Raw genomic sequence first — 26,002 nt, 5'->3', positions numbered from 1 at the left:
GTGTCTTCCTCCACCCTATCTTTCTCTCAGAGTCGGGGGTTAGGCTTCAGGCTGAAAAGCAGGGAAGGCCCTGCCCCTTCCCATCCTTCTATGTCCGTATTGGCGGAGGTGCCTGCGCGACAGGCTCTCATTGGTCCTAGACCTCATTGGGGGTCTAGAGAGAATACGCGCTGGTTATGGGCGGGACCAGACGGTACCGACGGGGGGGAAACTAGGCGCAACCAATCCTGGCCCGAGGATTGTGTTGTGTGGCCTGGTAGGGGGTGTCCCGACCCCCCCTTTCTGGGCATCCTGGGGGATGATCCGGGTGCCAGGCCCGGAGTCGGCCGCCTGATGCCAGGCCGGCCGAGCCGGGGATGCTGGAACGAAGGGCGTTGCTATGGCAACGGGAGGCAGGGCCTGGGGGGGGGACCGGGCCCGGGCTGGGGCTGGGGGGGCCGGCGGTGGCTGTGGCTGGGCGATGGCTGAGCGCGGCCCGGCCTTCTGCGGCCTCTACGACACGTCCTCGCTGCTTCAATACTGCAACGGTGAGACCCCCCCTCATTTTTGACCCTGGGCCCGCCCAGGGCTGGACACATCTCCTCCTGCCCTAACCTCCTGCTTCCAAGTCCCCATCCCTGTCCCTTGCTGAAGATTCTCCTTCCTCCTCCAGCAGGACCCTCACCCCAGAGCAAGGTCCTTGATCCCCAAAACCCTGATCCCAGTCCCCCACCCGCTTTGACTCCCCCCTTCTCCGGAGGTGACTGGATGGAGACAAGGGATCAGAACCTTCAGGAGCTTGGGGTTGAAGGGGTGAAGGCCTGGAGGTCTGAAACTCTGTCCTCCCTATCCCCTCTCAATCCTCTGGGACCTTCCCTCTTCTTGGCAGAGGGACAGACAGATTAGAGGGAGGGTGGGATTTGGTGTAGACTTGTGGACTGGGTGTGGGACCGGGGAGGACCACCAGAGGACTTGCCCTCCACTATACCCCCCAAATTCTCAGGCCCCACCCCTCCCAAACCTTAAGACTCCCTTCTTCTCCCCAGACAAATTAGTATGATACTAAAAGGGCCATTGTGCATGTCAGGCCCAGATGAGAGGAGGTGAAGGCAGAGGGGAGGGGAGATGGGAGAAGTGGGAAGTGGAGAATGGTTTCTGGGCAAAAGGACTGAGGTGGGGAATGGTCTGTAGAGTCAGAGGACTTGAGTCTTGGGGTGGAGGCCAGGCCAAGGCCTCAGAATGCCACTGGCCTCTCGGTGGAGGCTGTAGGGCCAAGGTGAAAGCTCCTCTATTTTACTGAAAGGGCCCTGAGAAGGGACCCTCTTCCACTTTAGAGGCTCACTCCCCTGGACACACACCTCAGTGCCAGGGACCACTAAAGTTGGCAGAGGAGCAGGATGCTTGCTCATTTTTTCACTCTGTGCCCCTCTATGAGGCAGGATGACAGGGTGCCTAAACCTGGTTGGAGTACCTACTCTGCTGCTGAAAAGGCGTGTGCCCTTGTACAAGTAACTCCATCTCTTTGGACCTCTGTCCCCTTCCTCCTCCCCTTCTCCTAGAATAGGTATAATAGTAAACTACTAGAGTCTCTGGGAGCGTTAGGTACCATAATAACAGTTCATTATATTCTGGATTTACTTAGCGCATACCATGAGCCGGGAAACGTGCTAAGTGTTTTGCATGAACAGTGTCTGCCACATGTAAGCCCACTTTAACAAATCGGGTTTTTGGTAGGTATTATGAATGTTAAGTAAGAGGGGGCTCCACACAACGAGGTGATTGGGCCCTCCTGCCCCTCACCTATTTGCTGTGTGACCTGTGGCAAGTTTGCACACTGCTCCAACCTCCGTCCTTAGTTTTCCTCCTTTGCATATGTGATGCCAACAGAACCCTGAGATTCCCTCCTCTTGAGTTCCAAGTCCAGAGAACTATCTCCTTCCGACCTTGGGAAGCCCCAACCTTCCTTTTCGGGTCCAGGCACCGGACCAGACTGGCGCTGGGTGGGGGACAGGGCAGGCTAAGCCTGGCAGACTATTGGGCCGCTGGGGGAGGGCGGGGAGGGACTGAAGGCTGCACTGCGGAGCCCCAGCGGTCGGGCGGGGAGGTATGGCTGAGGGATGGCAGGTGCGACGTACGCGTCCCGTCCCTGTTAATGCTACCACCTGGCTGGGGGCCAGGGCATCCTCGGTTGTTGCCAACAATGAGTCTGGGTATGAGCGGTCTGGGAGGAAGGAGGAAGGAGGGACACCTTGGTCCTCCTGCCATTTCGGGAAAATGTGTGTGTGGGGAGGGGCGATGGAAGAGTTATTTTGGCTGCACCCTTGGGCTGGAGAGGAGAGGGAGAGCCGAATCTGGGGCGTGGGGTACATTAGCGAAATAAAGTAGGGGAACAGAGGAGAGATGCTCCGGCTGGGGAAGAGAGTTTGGGTGTCAGGTCCTCGCCCGCATCTCCGTTGTGTGGGTCTCCTGGGTCTGCGATGCGCTGCCTGCAACCCCCAAGTCTCCCGCCAGGGGCCGCAGAAACTCTGTCCTTGCCTCAGGCTCTGGGGTCGAACCCCTCAGCGTGGAGAGAAAGAGAAGGGGACCACACAGGACCTTTTGGCTAGAAAAGTCAGAGATGGAACGTTAGTATCCGCGATAAAATATTGTTATTCATCAGGGAATATTGGGGATCAATTCTAGAACGTTGGTGTCACTAGGAATAAGTTGATGTCATCCTTAAAATGTTGATATCACTCATAAATATTTAGCATCTTAGTCATAGAATCTTAAAACCAGGGTCGAGAGGCTCTAGATTCGTAGACTCTTCAAGGTTAGAGAAGAAGGGACTTCCCTAAGGTCACACTCCAGGGCGCTGCGGCAGAAAGGAGTGTGGGGGTAAGGACTGAGAGCCATGGGGATTTCCTTACCCCTCCTCCGAGCCCTGTTTTTGGCCCATCTCCAAGCGTCTCAGGCCCAGGTTGCGGGAGAGGAAGGGGGCGTGGCTGGCTCCGCTCAGTCCGGGGAAGGCGGGAAGGACACCTCGGGGGTTGGAGTTCCTGGGTGGCCCCTGCAGCCAGTACTCCACTACCTTCCAGATGACAATTTATCGGGCACTAGCGGCATGGAGGTGGACGACCGCGTGTCGGCGCTGGAGCAGCGGCTGCAGCTGCAGGAAGACGAGCTGGCGGTCCTAAAGGCGGCGCTGGCTGACGCGCTGCGTCGCCTACGGGCATGCGAAGAGCAGGGCGCTGCACTGCGCGCGCGGGGAACCCCCAAGGGCCGCGCGCCTCCGCGTCTAGGCACCACAGCCTCGGGTATCTTCTCTAGACTGGAAGCGTGAGATAGAGAGGGGCCAGTGCTCGGACCTCACACTCACGGGCTTCTATCTAACCTCATCCCTCTAGTGTGTCAGCTCTTGAAAGGCCTTCCCACCAGGACGCCCCTCAATGGCTCAGGACCCCAGCGGCGCGTGGGTGGCTATGCCACGTCCCCTTCCTCCCCCAAGAAGGAGGCGACCTCCGGACGTAGGTAAGGCCCGAAAGCCGGGATCCTCAGCCTCCTTTCTAAACCTTGTGGGTGACAGAGACAGTATATATGGAAAGGAATAGACTCCTGTTCTCGAACTCCAGCAGTGGAAGGTGCGGGGAGATTCTCGTCTGCCTCCGGCACTCGCCCGCTGACCTCGCAGGTTCCCGCCCTAAATGTGTGCTCTCTTTTTGTAGTGCCCGCCGCTACTTGTCACCGGAGCGCCTGGCCTCGGTGCGCCGCGAGGACCCCCGCAGCCGCACCACATCCTCTAGCAGCAATTGCAGCGCCAAAAAGGAAGGGTAAGAATCCGAGGCGGGGCCATGTCACAGACAGTGGGGCCAGGACCCCAGATGGGCTTCTAAGAGAATGGGGATTTATGGTAATGCCCCAGGCCATGACGTGATAACCTAAAGCGGTGTCATCTAGTTCAGAATGAGGAACCGTGCCGGAGGCTTGGAGGGACCAATCTTGACGCAGAGTGGTAGAAAGGGGAAGGCCTGGAAAGGCGGGGCCAACATTGAGGGGCGTGGTCAAAGCATTAAGGGGGCTGGATTAGAACAGAGGGATGTGGATGGTCTTGTCTTCTGGATGAGCTCTAGTAGAGATCAGGGAGGAGCCAAGTTTGTGGGCGTGGCTATTAAGGTAGAGGAGAGTCCCCATTGAGTATCAGGGATACTACCAGGGAAGAAGCATCAGAGAAATTTCTTCAGGGAATAGGAGAATCAGAGGAAGGGGCGTGATGGGAATTTGAGGGCGTGGCCAGAAGTGTTAGCCTGGTCCAATCAGAATCTGGGGTGGGGGTCACTGGGACTGCGACCAGGTCGGGGAATGTCAGATGCAAGGAGCGGGGCGGAGCGGAGCCTGGGTCACTGCCAGGCGGAAATGGGCGTGGCTCGAGGTTGGGCAGGGCTATAGGCGGGCACGGTCAAATCTCTGGAGGCGGAGCCAACCTGGAGGTCTGAAGGAACTTAACTCAGGGACAAGGTCACGTGAAAGCGGTGGTTGTCAGAATTCCTGGCGGTACCAGTGGAGGGCCCCAGGGGAACAGTCAATTATCCAGAGAACAGTCAACTCGGGCAGAATCTGGAGAGGTGTGTGTCATCAGAATGTTGGGCATGGTCAACTCCACGGAGGTGGGGCCACACTGCAGAGCTGAGCTGAGCGGAGTAAAAATGTAGGGGCGGGGTCGTGATTCATGGGCGTGGTCAGGGCCTAGAGGCAGGACTAAGGCAGGGCTGCCGTCTAAAACTAGTTTCAACCCCACTCAGATTAATAGCAAACACGTACATAGCGCTGTGCCCGGCACTACTCCAGGCACTTCACACGAATTAATTTAACTCTCGCAACCACCCCGGGAGGGAGGTACTCTTATTATCCCCGTTTTAAAAACGAGGAAACCGAGGCAGAAGTTGGGTAACTTGCCCACACAGTTAGGAAGTGGAAGAGCTGGGATTTGAACTCAGGCATACACGCCCCTGAGTCCATGTTCTCAAGCAACACTCTCCTCCACCCCCTAAAAAGAGCCTGGTATCAGGACCCCACAGCCCGGGATCTGAAACCCATTGTGACCCGCCGGCTCGCGGGGTCAGCCGCGGAGGGCGGGTCAGGGCGCGGCGGCGCGGGCGCCTCCCAGGGCCGGAAGCGGCGGGGCCGGTCCCGGCTCCACCCCCGGCCCCGAAGCTCCGCCAGCCGCCGCCATGAGTAGCTTTGGAGCTAGGTGAGACCCTCTTGTAGACCCCGTTCTCCCCGCGCTCAGGGGCCTGGATCTCAGGTCTCCCTCCTCGCCAGAGACCCAGGCCCACGAGCATCACACCATTCCGCCGGCGGAGGGAACGTGGAGACACACCCCTCCCCTTAAACGTTCACCGCTTCCCTTGCTGCTTGAAGTTCGGGGCGCTGTGGGAGTGGGGGTGGGGAGCGTTGGGAGAGCCGCTCTGGTTAGGAGGGTGGGGTCCCTGCTGACTCCCCTCTTCCAGGATCGCGTTCCTGCCACTTGGTGCTGTGTGATCTTTGGCGATCACTGCCTCTCTGGGCCTGTGTCTTAGGCTCTGCAAGATCAACCGAGCAAAGCACACGGCCTGCAGAGAGGCAGCGCTCCGCTCCTTACGCGGTCCCCCCTTACGCATCAGACCAACGAGGAGCGTTGGGGTGGGGGAATAGTGGTTCCCCTTTTCTGACCTGCCTACTAAATAGGGTGCTTTTTTTTTTGTCCTGTCCTGACAGCAAAACCAAAGAAGTTATCTTCAGCGTGGGTAAGTGGGGAGAGCGTGAGGGGCTTGGTTGGGGGCTTGCTGGGGTGAGAGGGGAGAGGCTGGAGGTCGGGGAACCTGGCTACTAGGCCTTTGCCTCTCTGGCCTCAGTTTCCCCTCCTACTTTATTCTTTTTTTAAAGTAAAGCCTGAAGGGGAGAGGAAAAAGGGATGGGGGCTGGAGTCAGCACCTGACTTCTAGGGGTATTCTGACAGAGGAGGGCTCCGTGAAAATGTTCCTGAGGGGCCGCCCTGTGCTCATGCTGATCCCAGACGAGCTGGCGCCCACCTACAGCCTGGATACACGCTCAGAGCTGCCTTCCTGCCGATTCAAACTGGACTGGGTGTATCCTTTTGCTTTAATCTCTTCCTCCCCGCCCCCACCCCATCCCCCAGTAAGAGGGGACAAAAGCCCCTTCTGGTGTGGGACTTCAGCAGGAGGGAGGTCTTTGTGCTGAAGGTGGGATTTCCAGGCTTCTGTGGCTGGTGGGGTCAAGATGACCCTGTCTGTAGTCAGGAGGGGGCAGAGGAAGGCAGGTTAGCTGAAATTCTCTTTTATGATTCATTAAAGCAGTAAATATTTGCTGAGCGTCTTCAATATGTCAGATTCTCTTCTACTGGTGAGCTGGTTTATGGAGCTCACCTAAAGGGGGGGATGGGCAGATGACAACACAGAAACTAGTGATTAGATAAACAAGATAATTTTTGATAGTGATAAATGCTGGGAATACAGTAACCTAAGCTTATAGAAAGGGAATAACTAGGTTTCTCTGAGTTTCAAATTGAACAATTATGAGCCTGCATAGGAAGAACTGTAATATTCCAAATAGAAGCCTCAGCAGGTACAAGGGCTTGGTGTGTTTGAGAAACAGAAATTGGTAATGGTTAAGAACACTGTCTTTGGAGACTGGCAGAAATGGGTTGAAACCCCAGCCTAGCCTCTGACTTGCTGTGTGACGCTGGACAAGTCACCTTGCCTCTGTGTCTCAGGTGTCTCCTGAAAAATGGGTTTCGTGATCTCAGATTCATTGGGCTGTGAAACAATGTGTAAAGGTACTGAGCTCATAATGTGTGTCCCATAAACAGGAATTGATAAAAATAATCATTATTGAGCACTTACATGCCAGGCACTGTTCTAAGTTCTTTGATGTGTAAATATGTTGAATAATACGATCCTCTCTTTTGTAGAATTAAGAATGTATTTTTACAGCCAGGGGCCTCCGAGAGTTCTCTGAGGCCTGGAGGATAGGAATTCTTACTTCTACTTCCCAGATGAGGAAACTGAGGCCAAGAGGGGACTGAGCCCTGTCCTAGGGAGCCAGAGCAGATCTGAGTCAAGAATTCTGACTTTAGGCCCCAAGCTTTTTTCAGAAAGTCCACTGGGGCTTGGGATCCTTATCCTAGGGACCCAGTCCCTGTGCTCTTCTCTTGGCTTTGGTTTCTGCTCTGGAGGAGGCAGGGATGGTGGAGTCCAGAGTCTCCTCAAGGCAGCTGGAAATATACATGGGAATCAAAGAATACCAAGCTGTCATACCAGGCTGGGCTTGGTAAGCATCAGATGAGAGACAGCTGAGGCAGCAAAAGTTAGTGTGGCTCATTTCCCATCTCAAAAATGACTGGAGGGTGGGGCAGTTTCTGTGGGGTCAGGATACACATACTGAAATTCATTCAAATCTTTTCTGAACATTTTCTGGGGCCATAGGCTGGGGACCCAGTATTCACCATGACAGTGTCTACCTGTCCTCCTGGGCTCTCAGTCCTTGGAGGACAGTCTCCTTGGCAGTGACAACTTATAGTGGGCAGGGCTGGAATAGGGGAACCCAGAGTGGGCAGCTCCCCCAGCCTGGGGGTCAGGGAGGGCTTCTCAGAGGAGTTACAGAACTGAACAAAACAGCTCAGTCTCAGCTACCATGGGACTCAGTCTTATTGGGGAGTAGGGATAGTTTACCAATTAACCAGATAATTACTAAATGGGATAAGTTCAGTGGAGGAAATGAGCCTGAGGACAGCTAAGAAGGGTGGCAGGTAGAATGTACTAGGCAGAGGGAAAGTTAGTGCCAAGGCTTGGGTTGGCAGTTAATAATCTGGCATTGTGAAGAAATCCCAACTCAGACAGCAAGGGAGGGCAGGAACCCTGCTAAGGCAAGGGAGGGACCAACCAGGCTAGTTCTGAACAGGGGAGAGTCAGCCATTCCTTCAGCAGGCTGAAGTCAGTGTCTATTGACTTCTTATGTCAGCTGTGTGTCAGGCCCTGATCTGGGCACAAGGGATACAATAGTGAATAAAATAGACAAAGATCCCGGTCCTCCTGGAGCAGAGACTAGTGGAGACAGATCAGTTAAACACAGCATGTGGGATGCTGATGAGCGCACTGCAGAAATATGAGTGGGGAGGGGGATGAGGGCAGTGAGGGTGCATGAGTTTGCGGTTTCAAATAGCACGGAGAGGAAGGCCTCTTCCGGGAGCTGACAGTGGAGCAAAGACCTGAAGGAGGTGAGGAAGCCATGGAGGGAGAGGGGGAGGCGTACTCAGGTAGAGGGAACAGCGAGTGCAAAGGCCCTGAGGTAAGAACAGGGAAGAACTGAGTAGGTATGAGGGGAATGAGGAATAAGGGCCCAGATCAGGCCAGGCCTTGTGCCTGGGCTTTTGTAAAGATTTTCACTTTTGCTATGAGTGAGGTGGGACCGGTGGGAAGATTCTGAGCGGAGGCGGGATGTGAGCTGACTTAGTGTTCACAGGTTTTAACAGCATCCCTCTGGGCGTAGGGGGATGGTCCAGAGCTTGTATTAGTTTCCTGTGGCTGCTGTAACAAACAACAGGAAAATCTCTCACAGTTGTGGAGACCAGCAATCCCAAATCATGGTGTCAGCAGGGCCACGCTCCGTCCTGAGGCTCTGGGGGAGAATTTGTTCCATGTCTGTCTCCCAGCTTTTGGTGGCTGTTGACAACCCCAAGAGTTCTTTGGCTTGTAGCTGCCTCACTCCAATCTCTGTCTTCACATGGCTTTTTCCACCCCTGACACTGGTCATTGGATTTAGGGCCCATCCAGATGATCACATTTTGAGATTCTTAATTACATCTGTAAAGACTCCTTTTCCAAGTAAGGTCACGTTCACAGATTCGGGAGGGGGTCATATTTTGGTGGACATAATTTGGGGGGGGTTACCATCATTCAAACCCCCACGGATATAAGAGTGGAAGCAAGAAAACCTAGCTCCCATTGCCTTGTTGAGTCTGGTAGTCAGTACGAGCAATACCAAACAGGCTCCTTAACCGGCCCGGGCATCTCCAGCTATGGCTACCGTGGCCGAGACTGCCGCGCCAACCTTTACCTGCTGCCCACAGGGGAGATAGTGTACTTCGTGGCCTCCGTGGCCGTGCTGTACAGCTTAGAGGAGCAGAGGCAGCGGCACTACCTGGGACACAATGATGACATCAAATGGTGAGGCCTGGGAGGGGGTGGGAAGAGAGCTCCAGCTCTGTTAGGGCGGCAGAGTGGTGCCAGGCCTCCATTGGCCTGCAGACTGAACTCCGGGGGAAAAATGTAGATTGATTATATTTCAAATGTCAGTGAATCCGCTCAATTGCCTGGATTTTTCACTTTTGAAAACTCAGAGCTGACACCCCAGACAATCCTGCAGTGTGTTGGGCCTATTTGGTTGCGGGGCCCCTTTAAATGGGTGCCCTCTCCTGGCCATTTGTGGTAGAAACCTGAGCACTGTAGGCATTTGAGTTAGAGACCCCAGGCCTGAGTCTTGCTTCTGAGCTGGGGTACCCTTTGGGGGTATTGCTACTGAAAGACTAAAGAAATTTTTATTGACTAAACTCAATCAACCAACTTGTGGAATGAATAACCAGGCATTGTGGCTGTGGCCTGCTACGGGAAAGGTCTTGGGGACTGCTCCCTCCCACTGAGCCCTGTCCATCTGTCTTCTCTCCCGTCAGCCTGGCGGTCCACCCTGATATGGTCACCATTGCCACTGGACAGGTGGCAGGTACCACTAAGGAGGGGAAGGTAACCGAGTCGGGGGCAGGACAGGGAGACGGGAGGGGTTGCAGGGTGGGGGGGTCCCACAGGCAGCTGGGCCCCCAGGTAACAGGACTCTTTCTTTCCTGTAGCCACTGCCACCCCATGTGCGCATCTGGGACTCAGTTTCCCTCTCTACTTTACACGTGCTGGGCCTGGGGGTGTTTGACCGAGCTGTGTGCTGTGTGGGCTTTTCCAAATCGGTGAGTCCTGCACCGACCCTCACCTGCCCCTCACCTCCAAACTCAGGAGCCAGTATTGCAGCTTCCCACCTGCCCCTTTGGGATGGAGGCCATGCCTTCACTGTGATGTCGCAAGTGTAGGCCACGCCTCCTGGCAGCACTCTAGGCTGGACGCCCATCTGTGTGGCCTCACAGACCTGCTCTGTTAGCCCTTTTGAAGGGTCTTGACTGCCCCAAACATACTCCTCAGTGACGCCTTGTAGATCAGGTAATGCTTGTTGCGTTATTTTTCACACCACCTTTCATTCTCCAAGGGTCCTTATCCCTTAGGCATTTTCAGCCCAGCGTCCAGGGTGGTGAAGCTCTGTGCTACTATCTTAGATGGGTGTTGGCAGGTCTGGGCAAGATAAGTACAGAAATTGAGAGTAAGCCTTTAGGAATTTATAGAGCAATTTGACATTTCCACAACATCCAAGTACGTGATTGCTGGGCTTTAGTGTTTATTCTTTAATCATATTTTACATTTTAACCGTATTTTACCTAAGTGTTGGCCTACAATGGATTGGGGAATGAAAAACAGCCAGTCCTCCCACAGATAGTTTAAAAAGTCCCAGGATTAGAGCCTCACAAGTTTTCTGAGGCCTAAGGAGACATCTTAGAGCTTTGGGAGGAAAAAAATCTATTTCGTTGCCAAAGTGTATGTGTATGTGGGGAGCCCTGCAAAATCAAAATTAACCTGTGTTTAAAGGTATGAAAAAACAGCATTTTACCACTTGATTGTTTAATTTCATATACGTAAAAGTCATTCCACAGGAAAGTGCAGATTAGAAGGTCTCGGTAAGAATTGCTGACCATGTGATGACTGCAGAGAAATTATGGCTGAGGGAAAATTAGATTGATTTCTTAGGGAAGAGTCATTTCTAAAGGGAAATTATAAAAACCTTTTAAACATGTATATGGCTGCTGGATGGGGAGTATGTATTTTAATGTGTTTCACGTGACGTGAGCCAGAGACTTTGAACATCTTAAAACAGGTCTGAGTGGCAAATGCCCCAGCGAGTGAAGTGTTGGGGGAGGTGGATCCTGACCTACCTTTGCCCCTCTCCCCCTTCTCTCTCCTTCTCCTAGAACGGGGGCAACCTGCTCTGTGCAGTAGACGAATCCAACGATCACATGCTTTCCGTGTGGGACTGGGCCAAGGAGACCAAGGTGGTGGATAGCAAGGTGGGGTAACTGTTCTCATCCCTTCTCCTTGGGGTGTACCATGGGACTGGCCAGATCTCAGTGGTCAGGAGTCTGGAATCAGATAAACTCACATTTAAATCCTGGCTTTGCCGTTTGCTGGCTGTGTGACTTTGGGCAAGAGGCTTGCCCTCTCTGAGTCTTGGTTGCATCATCTGTAAAATGGGGATAATGGTAGCATCTTCCTTGCAGGCTCTGATGTTGGATAGGGGGTGGGTGGACCAGGCCCAACAGAGGGGTTGGTACAAGGTGGCTGGCTGCTGATTCTATAGTCCTGCAATGTCCAAGACAGACCTTGACTTGCATCCCTGGGCAGTGGCCTATTTTATCGATGAGGAACCTGAGGCACGGTATTGGGGAGAACTACTTGCACAAGGTCACATGCCCATTCCGGGCTGGGGGCAGGAGACTGAGTTCTGGATCAGGGCCCACGGTATGGGGAAGGAGCAATGGTTGAGAGGCTGGACGGTAGAGTCCCACCTACATGAGTTGATTCTGGACGCAGTGCTTACCTGGTTGTGTGGCCTTAGGCGAGAGTCTTCCCCTCAAAGTGTTTGGCACAGTACTTGATACAGAGCAGGGCTGTCCAAGTGGCTTGCTGTTCTATTGGTAAGGACGGCAATAATGCATCACTGGCCGGCCCTGCCTCCTGTATTTAAGTTTGCCCAGATAGAAGGTAGAGGCAAGTTGGGTGTGAGTGCACAGCCCACACAGCTGTAGAGGGCAGTCCTACATGGGTGGGTGTGGTGGCTGAATGGTGGCTTTAAGGACCTCATTCAGATCTCCCATTCCCCATAGTGCTCCAACGAGGCCGTGCTGGTAGCCACCTTCCACCCCACAGACCCCACTGTGCTCATCACCTGTGGGAAATCCCACATCTACTTCTGGAGCTTGGAGGGCGGCAGCCTGAGCAAACGGCAGGGCCTCTTTGAGGTGAGTGCCATGGGTACAGGGACGGGCTGGGCCTGAAGGAGGCAGGCAGGGGTACCTAGGCAGACAACAGGATACTCCAAGGAGTCCCAAAGGCTGGAGATTACAAGCACACTGCACTGTTGCCTGCCGGGGCCTCAGTTTCCTTACCCATACCATGGGGATGATCTTCCTTAACTCTGAAGTTGCAAGGATTCAATAGGATGAAGAGTATAGCAGCTGCTAGCAGATAATAAATGCTCAGTAAATGGCACTGCAGTTGTCGATATTATGGATAAACACGGAGAGGTCAGAGGCCGACTGGTGGGAAGAAACACGCACTGAGAGAAGCTGAGTGGGAAGCAGAGGGCCTGGGAGAGAAGGTGCACAGGCACCTCTGATGTGGCTCTCCTGCCTTTGGTGAGAGTTGGGGCTTCATCCCAAAAAGGGAGGCCCTGAGAACACTAGGCACAGATGGCAAAGAAACAGATACTGAGAAGAGCTACTGAAAAGATTCTGAGAAGAGGGTGGGGCCAGGAGAGGGACCTACTTAAAGACAGACAGAAGATGGGGAGGGAGAGAGAGGCGAGAAATAAGGCAGAGAGGGGAATCCTAAGGGAAGAGAGCAGGGGAAACCAGGGACAGAGGGGACAGACATCAGGGAGGAGAGAAGAGGCGGGAGCTGGGTCCAGGGATGGGAAAGGGAGAGAGTATCGTCAGAAACTGTACACGACGTGAGCATGCCATGGAGGCAGGCTGGAGATGGGGACGCTTCATGCAGCGCCTCCCAAACGCATGGAGGAGACCCCCTGGACCATGGTCCTGGATGACGGGCAAGCGCAGGGAGACCACCTGGCTTCAGCGAACTTCTGACACCTTCCCCTCCTGCCCCACCTTAGAAACACGAGAAACCGAAGTATGTGCTGTGTGTGACCTTTTTGGAAGGTGGCGATGTGGTCACCGGGGACTCTGGGGGGAACCTCTATGTCTGGGGCAAAGGTAAGTGTCACCCCACCTATTTGGTCCCTTATCTGGTCCTTCCTAAGCACCTTTGGCTGTGTCTCCCTTTCTCTGACCCTGCTTGTATACAGTGTATGATAAAACAGGCTAAATCCTTACTTGTTCAATTCCAACACCCCCATCAAGGCTCAGCTCCAACATCCTGCCTCCGCGAAATCTTTACTTATTTCCCACACTTGTCCTCTGCAAATCCCATGTTAGGGATCAAATCTGAGCTATAAATGAATGGGTTAACCCAGTCGTGGGTGGGTAGGTGGGTGGATGGAGAGGTAGTTTGTCGCAGAGAAATTAATAAGGGAATGAATAAATGAAAGGATTTTCTTAGTCAATGAATGAAAGAATGAGTAATGCACGTGCTGTGCTACTTAATGGTAGATGATTGGGTGAGTGAACAACTGCAAAAAACGAATGGTTGTCCCCATAATGATGACTGTGTTAGTGAATAGGTCTTTTCCCAGGCAGTGGGTCTGTACATTGATGAGTGAATGAATGAATGAATGAATGAATGAATGGTTATATCAGCCAATGGATTAATGTGTTAGGAAGAATGGATTGTTCCAGAAAGTAGATTGATTACTGAATTAATAAATGAATTGGTTGCCCTAGGCAGTGGATGGATGAATAAATGGTTGTCCCAACCGATGGCTTACTGGGTTGTTCCAGCCTTTGGGTGAATTGTGAATGGATGGCATGAACAAATGAGTGAATTTTTGGCCTCGGTACTTTTGCTTTCACATACACTATGTTCCTTATTCCAGGTTGCGCTGAATATATTCCCATTTCACAGATGAAAAACAATGGGCTCAGAGAAGGGCAATGACCCAGCAAGTGGCTGAGCTGGGCAGAGTCAGGGCACTTGGTCTTTAAGGCCCCTGCCCTTTTCAGGCCATCTGCCCCACTGCTCATGGGTATATGGGAGACAGGCCTGAACCAGGTGTCACTCTGTGACCTCAGGTAAAGGCTTTCCCTCTCTGGGCCTCAGATTTCTGCCTGTAAACTGAGGCAGGGATTATCTCTAAGTGCCAGTTCTCCTGACCTAGGGGAGCTTGGTTCCCTGTTTGGTTACCCCAAGCGGGGGGAATGGGAGGGAAATGGGTTGGGGAGTTGGACAGGCTTGGGTTCAGGTCTCAGCAGTGCTGTGTGGGTAGCCATTGGGAGAGTCACGTCCCTTCTGAGACTCAGTTGCCCCATCTGTAATTAGGGTATAATATCACTATCTCCCTCACAGGTTGTTCAGAGCTTACCTTGAGATTAGACAGCTGAGAATAAGCTCCGAATAATTGGCAGTGTGTCTTTTCCAGCAGACTATAAGCTCTCTGAGGCCAGGGACTGACTGATTCGTTTCCATATCCCCAATTTTACCCCTGGGTCCAGGCTGTGGGGCTTCGGGGTGTCGGATGGGTGTGGAAGGATAGGTGCGAAAAATGATGTATTACATGTCGCACCGTATCTGCATCTTCAAGGATGGGAACTGAAGAGGGTTCCTTCCTCTCCTCTGCGTCCCTGCCTCTCCCTAGTCTCACAGCCTCCCGCCTTGCCCTTTCCAGTTCTGTTTGTTCTCAGAACCAAATATAAACCTGACCTTGTCCTTCCCCCACCAAACCCTCCCATTACTCCCCTGTTCCCTCAGGACAAGGTCCTTCTTCCTCGCTGAGGCCTCGAAGACCCTGCCTGGTCTGGCCCTGCCTTCTCTTGCCCCTTGTATGTTACACTCAGTCACACCATATTTCTTTTAGTTCCCTAAATAGTCCCTGCTCTGTCCTACTCTCTGCCCTTTGCACGTGTTGTTCCTTCTGCCTGGAATATTTTTCCGCCCTCTTGTCCTAGCCGACTCCTACTCAAGTTTCAGATCCTTGCTCAGCCAACTCCTCCAGGAAGCTCTCCCTGACCTACCAGGCTGGGTATCCTCTATGGGACCCCTACAGTCTTCTGGGTTTCCAGTTCCCAACCTTGGGTTGTCACTGACTGGTAGTAAGTCTGTCTCTGAAATTGGACCATGAGCTCTGTGAGGGTAACATCTGAGGTTGTCTTGGTCACCACTGTGTACCCAGTACCACCCAGCATGAGGCTGTGCCCAGAGTAAACGTTAGCTAAATAACTGTTGATTTGAATGGGTGAATAAATGAATGAGAATGGATGGGTAGATTGACAGATGAGTGGATACTTGAATGAGTGGATAGATGGATGGGAAAACAGATGGACACGTGTGGATGTTTGGACAGAAGGATGGATATATTGACTGGTGAATCAATCAATGGGTACTTGAATGAAAGAGAGGGTGAATGAATAGATGACAGGTGGATTGACGGATGGGTAAATGAATGGGTGGATGGATGGCTGGATGGATCAGTATATCGATGGGTTGGATCAAGGGTGTACAAACTGCGGCCCATGGGCCAACTGCGGCCCATGATCCATTGTTAATTGGCCCGCAGCAAATTCCAAAAATATATTTAGTTTACTTCAATAAACCAGGTGAGGCAATACGTACTTCACCTCGAGTGAGTGGCCCGGCTGTTTGTGTATTTTACCACATATGGCCCTTGGTGAAAACCGTTGAAAAACGTTTGGACACCCCTGGGTTGGATGAATGGCTGAGCGAATGGCTGAGTGAGTGGATAGATGGATGGGCAAACCAGTAGACAGGTGAATGGATCAAAGGGTGAATGGACGGATGGATAGATATTAGTTCAGATGGTTTAATGGATGGATAACAGGGTGTTTGAACAGATGAGTGTGGGGGTGGAAGGGTTGGTAGAAGGAAAGGTGGGTAAATGGCTAGATGTAGGATTGAGAGTTCAAGGTGCTTTCCGGGGTCAGTACAGGGGAAACCTCCCCATGCTGACCCCTGCCCCTGACCACCCCACAGGTGGGAACCGCATCACTCAGGCGGTGCCTGGTGCCCATGACGGTGGTGTGTTTGGGCTCTGCGCCCTGCGGGACGGGACGCTGGTGTCCGGAGGGGGCCGTGATCGGCGGGTGGTCCTCTGGGGATCCGACTACAGCAAGCTGCAGGAGGTGGAGGTGAGGATCCTGTGAAGTTAAGGACACGTCCCCTCACCCCACCAGGCTCCTCATGCCAGACCCTCCTTTCCCCAGCCTGTCACTCCCAGCCCCACCCATGTCTGTCCTACACTCATCTGTCTGCCTTCTCCGCTCTTGCCTGCCCAGGTGCCCGAGGATTTTGGCCCTGTGCGCACCGTGGCGGAGGGCCGGGGAGACACACTGTATGTGGGGACCACCCGCAACTCCATCCTGCAGGGCTCTGTGCACACGGGCTTCTCGCTCCTCATCCAGGTGAGCTCTCTGTTCTGCGCCTATCCGCCTCCCTCCCCTACGATCTCTCTTCTCTTCCGTGCACCATTCATCTCTCCTATCTTCCCATTCTGGTTTTTCCTCACTTCCCTGCCCCATCCCTTTTCTTCTGGCCTGACCAATACCACTTACCTTCCCTTTACCTGCTCCCGCTCCATAACCCTACCCGGACCTAGGACTCCTCCCAGAACTCCCCATGATCCAGCAACCAACAGGGTAACTGCTAGCACAGCAGAGGGTCCCCAGGATCCTCCAGCTGTGCTGCCCTCAGCTCTTCTGATCAGGGCGGTGTCCTTTTCTGTTGGTAAGTGTCCTGGCATGTTGTCACCCAGGCTGCACATAACGTGGTGCACGCACCTCCCAGGTCCAGGTCTGCAGCTCCAGGGATCTAAGAAGCCCCTCTGGAGTCCTTCTGTTTTTCTTCTTGCTGCTCAAATACCCACATTTCCCTCCTGATGTGTCAAAACCCTACCCCACACACTTAAAAATCCCAGCTCCTGAGAGATGGTATAGTATGCTGATTAGGAACATACATTCTAGACTGTGACTGCCTGGGTTCTAATCACAGCCCTGTCACTCATAAGCTGTGTGGTATGAGGCAAGTGAGTAACCTCTCTGTGCCTTTATGAAAGGAGCATAAGAGAGCCGACGTCATGGGGTTTTGTGGATTCCATGAGTCAGTTCATATACAGCATTTTGAATGTTGCCTGGCATAGAGTAAGTCCTGAGAGTCTTAGCCAGAATTACTCCTTGTTCAGTGGTCTCCCTTCCTTCACCCCCTCCATGCATTTTCCCTCTGACTGGAGAGCTGAAATCATGTGCTGCATTTACATCCCCCCTCTGGCTTTATTTTCCGTAGGAAGGAGATGAAGAAAAACAAGGGCTAGAGGGATTTTCCAGGTATCCCCAGAAGGGACCTTGGAGACCCTTAATAATATTATCAATATCCTATATTATTAATATATATTAATATATTGTTAGAGTTAGATTTATTATCATTGTACTGCTACTGATTATTATAATTATATTGATTATCAATCTGAATGATTTATGACTAAATATATTAATATGAGTTATTAATAATAATGGTTATTAAGCACTTTGTATTAGCCTTCTACACTTTCCATCCACAATTTGAGTGAACACAACAACATTATGAAGCATGTACAATGATTAGCCCCATTTTACAGAAGATCAAACTGAGGCTCCACGAGAAGTCACCTGCATAGGTGACTGCCACAGTCAGTAAGAGAAAGCTGAAGTCAGATCCACTGGGCTGAGTGTATTCCATGGGATCCCACAGCCTTCTGGGTACCGTCTGACTCCCCAAAGTCAAGCTTTTACCCATTATACTCTCTTGCCTCCCTCTGCAAACTAAAAAGCAAAGTTGGGGGTGACGGTGGGGCATTTGCCTCAAGCCACACACTGGCAGGGGTCTGTCCGATCACAGCCTCTTTAAGAAACACAGTGGAAAGGGTCTTCCCTGGGTCACTTGTGGGCAGGTGTGTTGCTGGGGCTACTCCAGAACCTCTTTTTGGCATCAGACTTGGGGGGAAAGTGTCAGGACTTATGGTCTTCCCTTTCTGCCAGGGCCACGTGGAAGAGCTGTGGGGCCTAGCCACACACCCCAGCCGGGCACAGTTTGTGACATGTGGGCAGGATAAGCTGGTGCATCTGTGGAGTGCAGAGTCCCACCAGCCCCTGTGGAGCAGGATCATCGAGGTAAGGGAACCGGAGAGGTGACGTAGTGTTCTAACCGAACCACTTGTCTCAATGTGTCGGGGCTCAGTGCATTAGGTAGAACCCGCGCCTGGTCTTTTTAAGCAGAAAGGGATTTAGGTGCTTCCATATTCACTTGGAAGGACTGGAAGGGAGGATGCCCAGAACAAAAGCACAGAACCGACCCTCCAGGGGAGCTGCTGCCTTTGTCAGAATCAGGAGGGTGGGGAGTCAGGAACCACTGAGTTCAAGAAAATGCCATTGTCATTGTAGCTGCAATTCAGGGACCAGGAAGCTGTGGTCCCGGGAAGTGTTGGCTCTAGAACTACACTGTTTAATACATGTGGCTACTCAAACTTAACTTTAAAATGTAAACAGGATTAAAAATTCAGTTCCTTGGCTGTACTGGCTACATTTCAAACACGGCTAATGGCCACCGTATTTCAAAGTGCTAGGAGAGAACATTGCCATCATTGCAGAAGGTTCTACTGGACTGTGTTGCTCTAGAGCAGGGGTGTCCAAACTTTTTTCAACGTTTTTTACCAAGGGCCGTATGCGGTAAAATACACAAACAGCCGGGCCACTCACTCGAGGTGAAGTACGTATTGCCTCACCTGGTTTATTTAAGTAAACTAAATATATTTTTGGAATTTGCTGCGGGCCAATAAAAAATGGATTGCGAGCCGCAGTTGGCCCGCAGGCCGCAGTTTGGACACCCCTGCTCTAGAGTGACCGACTGGTGGCTACATTTGCACTGACCAAAAACATACTCTGTGCCCTTGCTTTTCAAGGCTAGTGACTGATCACTAGCATAGCAAATGCCATTGTTTTCACCATCCAATAGTCAAAGGAAGTGGCAGAAGCAGGGCCTCCGCCTTCTGCCTTCTAGAACCCACCCAATTTCAACTTCTTGTCCATCCCAAATCACAGCAGAATCATAGTTGCAAGGGATTCTGGGCAGTGTAGTTTTTAAGCTCCTGCCTATGCAGTATGGGACACTACAAGGTCAGTCCATCATAATCCCCATACCACCCTTTGAGGCTTTGCTTCAGGAATCCAGGATTACCCTTGTTCCTGGAACACTTGATGACCTTTGAATTTCTATGAATCAGGGATGGTGTGCCCTGGAATATGTTAGGGCATATATAGTAATCCTCATCCTGCCTGCCTAATTTAACAGCTACTGTATGCTAGGCCCTGTGCTCAAAGCACAGCAGTTCTCCAGTTTGCCAGGGCATCAGAATCACCTGGGAGTTGTTTTTGTTTTTTAGGGTGTTTTTTTAAAATATTTTATTCTTTTTTTTTTTCCCCCTTCTTCCACCTCCCTACCCCACTCCGGTTCAAGCCGTTGTTTCTCAGTCTAGTTGTGTAGGACCCAGCTCCCTGGCCCATGCTGGTATTATGAGCTTTGCGCTCCCCCACCCCGGCTGAGGCAGTCGGTCGCTGGTTGGCTGCTCACGATGGCTGCTGGCCACCAGCCACTCACGCTGGCCACCGGCAGCTCATTGCAGCACATGGTAGCCCATGGTGGCACACCCTGGCTGCCAGCCACTCAAACTGGCTTCTGGCTGCTCCTGGCAGGGCGTTAGGAGCACAGCGCCAACCACTTGAGTCACCGGTCCCGCCCTCCTGGGAGTTGTTAAAAACACAAAATCCTGAGTCCTGTCCACAGAGAGTCTTGATTCAGGACGTCTGAGTTTGGGACCAGAAATGTACAATTTGTAACAAACTCCCTCAGGTTATTCTGATTCAGGTGGTCTGTTGACCATACCCGGAGAAACTGGCTTAGCACTTTATGCACATCATCTTCTTAACTCCTCTCCCTGACGTTCGCAACAAGGAAGTAGGGATGACAGATCCCCGCTCAGAAAGATAAAATCACTTGTCCATCATCACAGTGAAATTATAATCATAGCTGACCTTTACTGAGTACTTCCTGTGGGCCATCTTATTTACCAGCTTACCATTCTAAGGACTTTACACGTTGCTTATAATAATCCTGGAAAATGTGTATTGATCTCCATTTGTCAGATGAAATAACCAAGGCTATGACAGAGAAAGTTATTTGATGTCATATAAGTAGAAGTGTCATAGCCACATTTTGTACCCAAGTCTGATTCCATCGTGCTCTATTGCCTGCGAACCAACCAAATGCCCTCCCAAAGTTTAAAAATGATAATACCCAGTGCTGGGTGTTAGATAAAGATGTGGGGAAACCGGCATTCAGATTCGCCTGGTGATAAGTTGATACAGTTTTATGGAAAGCAAATTGTCATTATATATCAGAAGTTTTAAAAATATAGATATCCTTTGTCTCACTCTAGAAAAACACCTAAGGAAATCATCTTGGATGAATCAAGCTGTGGGTATTTAAAACAGGAGTTAAAAAGGATCCAGAATCCCCAATGACAGAAGGGATGTTTTCTGTTCCGGCTGGCTTATTAAAGGAAAGGGGAATGGTTTCCAGAGTGCCTGGGGCAATGGGCTCCTGGAGGGCGGCAGAGGAAGGGGAGAGCCTTCATTCCAGGCTGAGAGTTGGCTCTGAGGCAGGCGTATGGCCAGAAGGACGGGGGACCCCAGCTCTGAGCCATGTCTTTTCTCTTTCCACAGGACCCTGCCCGCTCTGCTGGCTTCCACCCCAGTGGCTCTGTCCTGGCTGTGGGCACTGTGACTGGCAGGTAAAGCTGAATTGGGCATTTGGGGAGGGCTTCTCTGCTCCCCGCCTCCCAAACTGTCCCTTGACATCCCCCTTCCCTACTTGCCCAGAGACTGCAGAGAACATTAATTAGGTACCAACTGTTTGCCAAGAGTTGATCTCCCAACATTCCTTGGGAGTGAGCTTCTCTCCAAATCTATTCTGGAGTCCCTTCCTCAGGTCTCACAGATTGCCCCCCTCCTCCCAGATCAGCTCACCCCTCTTCTTCTGCCCCCCCTTGCCTTCTCCTCAAAGATGGCTGTTGCTGGACACAGAGACCCATGACCTGGTGGCTATCCATACAGACGGCAATGAACAGATCTCAGTGGTCAGCTTCTCCCCAGGTAAGGGGTGGGCCTGGGACCTTGGAGAGGCAAGGCCTGGGATCTGAGACTCAGTTACTGGCAGGGGCAAGGGGTGGAACCTGTGTGTCCTGGCCTGGGGGGCGGGTCTAGGACTGAAGAGGGGATGGAGTTTGGGACTACTGAGGAGTCTGGGATAGTGGGGGGCTGAATCTGAGAGAGGAGGGGGTGGAGCCTGGGTGCCTCCTCATAGCCCCCCTCCCCCTCCCCCAGACGGGGCGTACCTGGCCGTGGGCTCCCACGACAACTTGGTGTACGTGTACACGGTGGACCAAGGCGGCCGCAAGGTCAGCCGCCTGGGCAAGTGCTCGGTGAGTGGGCAGTGACCCCCAGCCCGCGCCGCCACTCCATCCAGGGGGTGCAAAATTAACCAGTTTTTCTACCTTAAGGGAGCACAGCTTCAACACTCAACTGACTGCCCTGATCACGTCAAGAAGGCTTAAGCCCCGCCCACACATTTCCCTCTCTTGTGTTCTAAGCCCACCCCTCGTGTAGCCCCACCCCTTCGTGTAGCCCCGCCCATCATGTTCTAAGCACACCCTCTGTGTAGCCCAGTCCCTGGCATTTAAAGCCCAATCCTCTGTGTCTAGCTCTGCCCACATGTTCTAAGCTTCCATTGTGTTCTAAGCCTTTTGTCTGGCCCCCCCATCACAGTCTGGCCCCGCCCATGGTAGTCTGGCCCTGCCCCCACGCTCTAAAGGCCTGTGTATCCTTTTAGCCCCTGTGTTCTCACCGAACCTCTGTATTTTGCCATCCATTCTTTCTGGTCTAATCCTGCCCCTTCCAGCTCTAATTCCACCCCTTCCCTCCCTGTAGGGCCATTCCAGTTTCATCACCCACCTGGATTGGGCCCAGGACAGCAGCTGCTTTGTCACCAACTCCGGGGACTATGAGATTTTGTACTGTGAGTTCTCCAAGATCCAAAGGCATTCCTCCTTCGGTTTCCTTATTTGCATAGACTTCCCTGAGTTCTGGGAGGGGAGGCAGGGGCTTCTTCAGGTATCTCTCCTGTGACTATTGTATTTAAGGGCTGTTCTGATTGGTTGGTTTCCTGGCTTGATTACCTCCCTGGTGGACCCCATTTTTCACCAGTCCTTTCCCTTTCTGGTTGGATGGGTGGGGTGCAGGTTTCTAAGCAGATGACCCTGCTCACGTTTTGCGGGGTCCAGACCTAGGGTCCAGTCCCCTAAGCCAGTCGGGAGAGGTGGAATAAGTCCTGGGACCCTAGCCTCCTGTCTTGGACATCAGTGCCCATGGTGTGTGAAATGGATGGGTTAAGTAAGTAGTTATTTTCGCTCTGAACCCCTCCCCCCATTTTCTGCCCCAGGGGACCCAGCTACCTGTAAGCAGATCACCACTGCAGATGCTGTTAGGAACATGGAATGGGCCACAGCTACTTGTGTCCTGGGATTTGGGGTGTTCGGTAAGTTCTGGAATGGGGAAGGTCCCACTAAAGACACAAGTTTCAAGGAACATCCCCGTCTGGTTGTTTTCACAGTCTCTTTCTATTGGTTACCTCCAGAGTGGGAAACTCACTTCTTGAGTACACCTGTGGGCAGTATTTGTGTAAGAGGAAAGGGTAGGGTGAGACGACCATTGCTATCCCTTGGAGATGTAATGAAATGAGGCCAAATAGGTGGCGGTACCTGGTCCAGACAGATTCACACTGTGGGTGCCCTAGTCACCCCTTCATTCAGGCATTAATGTAGTTAACATGTAATTCCTGAGCATCTCTGTGCCCAGCCCTGGGCTGGTCAGTGCTGGGACACAGTGGTGACCACGACAGTCCCAGCCCTGCCATCATGGGGCTGATAGTCCAGTGGAGGAGACAGACTTATCCCTAGACAACTTGGAGTAGGTCAGGCAGGGACAAGGAAGCCCAGAGGGGGCATTTGGCCCCAGCCTGAGAGGGAGTCAGGGAGGGCTTCCTGGAAGAAGGGACATCCAGGCTGGTCCTGGAGGATGAGGAGTTAGATTCCAGGGTAGTGAAGAAGGAAAGCTGTCTCTAGGTAAATGGAATAATAGCATGTACAGAAACCCAGGGGTGACATAGAGCTTGGCATTTGGAGAAATTCAAGAAGGCAGGGTGGCTAAATCATTGCAGAGTTCAAGGGGGGGGCACTGGTGAGGACAAGGCTAGAACAGTGTGTGTGAGGGCCACGCAGAGTTTGGGGGTCATGGTGAGAAGCTGGGGCTTTCTCCTGAGGCCACCAGGGAACCACGAAGGGTTTTGAGCAGTGTGGGGGACAGGATCAGATACACATTTCCAAAGGGTTCTGACTCCCACCCCTGGCTAGAGAGAGACAGTCTGGGTGAGATGAAGGTAGGGAGGCTGGGATAGGGCCTGTTCCTCTTGGAGGGTCCCTGGCTCCTGCTGATATCCTACCCCCACCGCACCCACAGGGATCTGGTCTGAGGGAGCAGATGGTACTGACATCAACGCCGTGGCTCGCTCCCATGATGGCAAGATACTGGCTTCAGCTGATGACTTTGGCAAAGTCCACCTATTTAGCTACCCTTGCTGTCAGCCTCGAGTGAGTCCCTCTGGGGGGCTGGCAGGGTGAAGGTAACAAGCAGCCATGGGGGCAAGATTGAGGCAGCCCTGGTCCTCTCCGGGCCTCAGTTTACTCACCTGTACAAGGAGGGCAGTGGGTTTAATCTCAAGGGCCTTTCTCAATCTGAAGGTTGATGAATTTCAGCCTGTAGTGCTAAGCCTCTGAGCATCTGCAAGTCTGAGCGTTTTCATTCTTTTATCCTCATTAACTCAATAAATATTTATTGAGCACCTGCTGTGTGCCTGGGTACAGAATACAGCCATAAACAAGTTAGATCACTGCCCTCACTAAGTTGACATTCTAAGTGGCACGATGGTTCCAAGTAACTACAAGTCTAAGGTTTTTTTGGATCTACATCATCTGTGATCTACAACATCTGCAGTTCTAGGACAAGGGACACAAACTCCAAGGCCACAGGGTCACACAGGCAGTGAGAATAATTGAATGAGGCTGGGCGGCACCTACTCCTTACACCCCATTACACCTCACTACTGGGGGGAAGCTGGTTCAGTGCATTCTGATCTTCTGAGGTTTTTACAGAAGCTGGAAATCAGGATTTTAAAGTGAGATTCCATGATTTATTTATTTATTTATTTGAGTGGGTTTTTCCAGGACCTGTCAGCTCCAAGTCAAGTAGTTGTTTCAATCTAGTTGTGGAGGGCGCAGCTCAGAGTGGCCCATGTGGGGATCGAACTGACAACCTTGTTAACAACACCACGCTCTAACCAACTGAGCTAATTGGCTGCCTCACTTCCTTGATTTTCAAATGTCAGCGACTATCTTTCTAAAAACACTGAGAGTATATTCAACATATCCACAGGCCACTAGCAGATAACCTGGGTCTAAGAAAAAACTGGACGTTAATTTTACCATTCTCTGGTTCTAACAGAGACGAAATTTGTGTTACTATTTTATTATGAAATTTGCATACATAAAAACAGATAAAATAGTACAGTGATCCTTCCTGTACTTATTACCCATGTTCAACTATTACCAGATTTGGCATACGTGTTTCTTCTCTTTTTCTCTTCTGTTCTTTTTTTTCCTGAAGTTTTTTTAAAAACAACCCAATATATGACTTTTTAGCTCTCCAGATTAGCATTCATATCTCAGAAATAAAGATAATTCTTACATATCTACAAATCCATGTTCATACCTACTAATTAACATTATTTTTAAATATGATCTAATACCCAATCTGTATTCAAATTTCCCTGATTGTGTCCAAAAATGGCCTTCTACACACACTTTGGTTTGTTTGAATCGAGGTCCAAACATTGCCTGTGCTTATGTCTTGTATCTGGTTGTACAGAACAGCCTTTCCCACATGCACACTCTTTTTTGTTGTTTTTTAATACCATTGAATTGTTGAAGAAATCGGATCATTTACCCTGTTGGTTCTTAAAGGGGGATTTATTAAGCAGAGGAGAAGGGGGTCAGGCTGGGAAGACATGGAGTGACATTGCCCCTCTGACCTTTCACTTCCTTCTTTCCCTACCACAGGCCCTCAGCCACAAATACGGTGGACACAGCAGCCATGTGACAAACGTGGCCTTCTTGTGGGATGACAGTATGGCCCTGACCACAGGGGGCAAGGACACCAGCATACTGCAGTGGAGGGTGGTCTGATATGGGGGCCCCAGGGACATGGGGCCAGGGTAGAGTTAGACGGGAGGGCTGGAATTCTATTTTCGGGAGATGTCTATTGCCGAATAGAGTAATATATACCCAGAGTATGTCTATAGAAGAGAGGGTTATGGGGGTGGGAGGGTAGACTGACAGACAGAAGTCTCTATTTATCGGGGTGGGAAGAGGGATCACATTGCCTTGGGGAAGCCATTAGGGTGTTTGGTTTGGGGTGTTTTTTAAGTTTATTCTTTTATATCATCCAGAAATAAAGACATGTGCACTGAGGTGGAGTGTCAGGATCTGCATATGTGGCGTGTTCATAGATTATGTCTATAGGTGTGTGCATATGGGTGTGTGTGTGTATATATTACAGTGTTTGTGAGGAGGGACCATTATTATGGTCCTTATTGGATGTAAGTGATAGAAGTGAACCTTGCTCTTAGGACGAAAGAGAGCTCCGTTGGCCCACAAATCAAACAAGGAAGGGCAGATGTGCCTCTGGGCTTCAGGGCCATTGAACCAAGGATTTGAGGGCCACCAGGACACTCATGCCATACCTTTTCTGACCTACGAGTCAGCATTTTTCTCAAACCAGCATTCTCCACAGCAC

At 51.7% G+C, this 26,002-nt stretch overlaps 1 protein-coding gene across 1 annotated transcript; it reads left to right on the top strand.

Moving 5' to 3' along the window:
• Positions 1-341: 341 nt before the first annotated feature.
• On the top strand, positions 342-25,677 carry EML2 (EMAP like 2). The gene is given in 23 exon segments (XM_033128994.1): positions 342-402; positions 405-527; positions 3,057-3,275; positions 3,366-3,489; positions 3,684-3,788; positions 5,713-5,741; positions 5,954-6,083; positions 9,030-9,179; positions 9,683-9,752; positions 9,857-9,967; positions 11,075-11,170; positions 11,987-12,121; positions 12,997-13,096; positions 15,987-16,141; positions 16,289-16,414; positions 18,023-18,154; positions 20,762-20,829; positions 21,102-21,190; positions 21,422-21,519; positions 22,025-22,112; positions 22,536-22,631; positions 23,612-23,742; positions 25,267-25,677. Coding segments are annotated over 23 exon segments (2,547 nt in total). The 5' UTR covers positions 342-356; the 3' UTR covers positions 25,393-25,677.
• The last annotated feature ends 325 nt before the right edge of the window (positions 25,678-26,002 follow it).

The sequence above is a fragment of the Rhinolophus ferrumequinum genome, chromosome 15, assembly GCF_004115265.2.
Source record: "Rhinolophus ferrumequinum isolate MPI-CBG mRhiFer1 chromosome 15, mRhiFer1_v1.p, whole genome shotgun sequence".
Classification (NCBI taxonomy): Eukaryota; Metazoa; Chordata; class Mammalia; order Chiroptera; family Rhinolophidae; genus Rhinolophus; species Rhinolophus ferrumequinum.
This window is presented reverse-complemented; position numbering and strand designations above follow the sequence as displayed.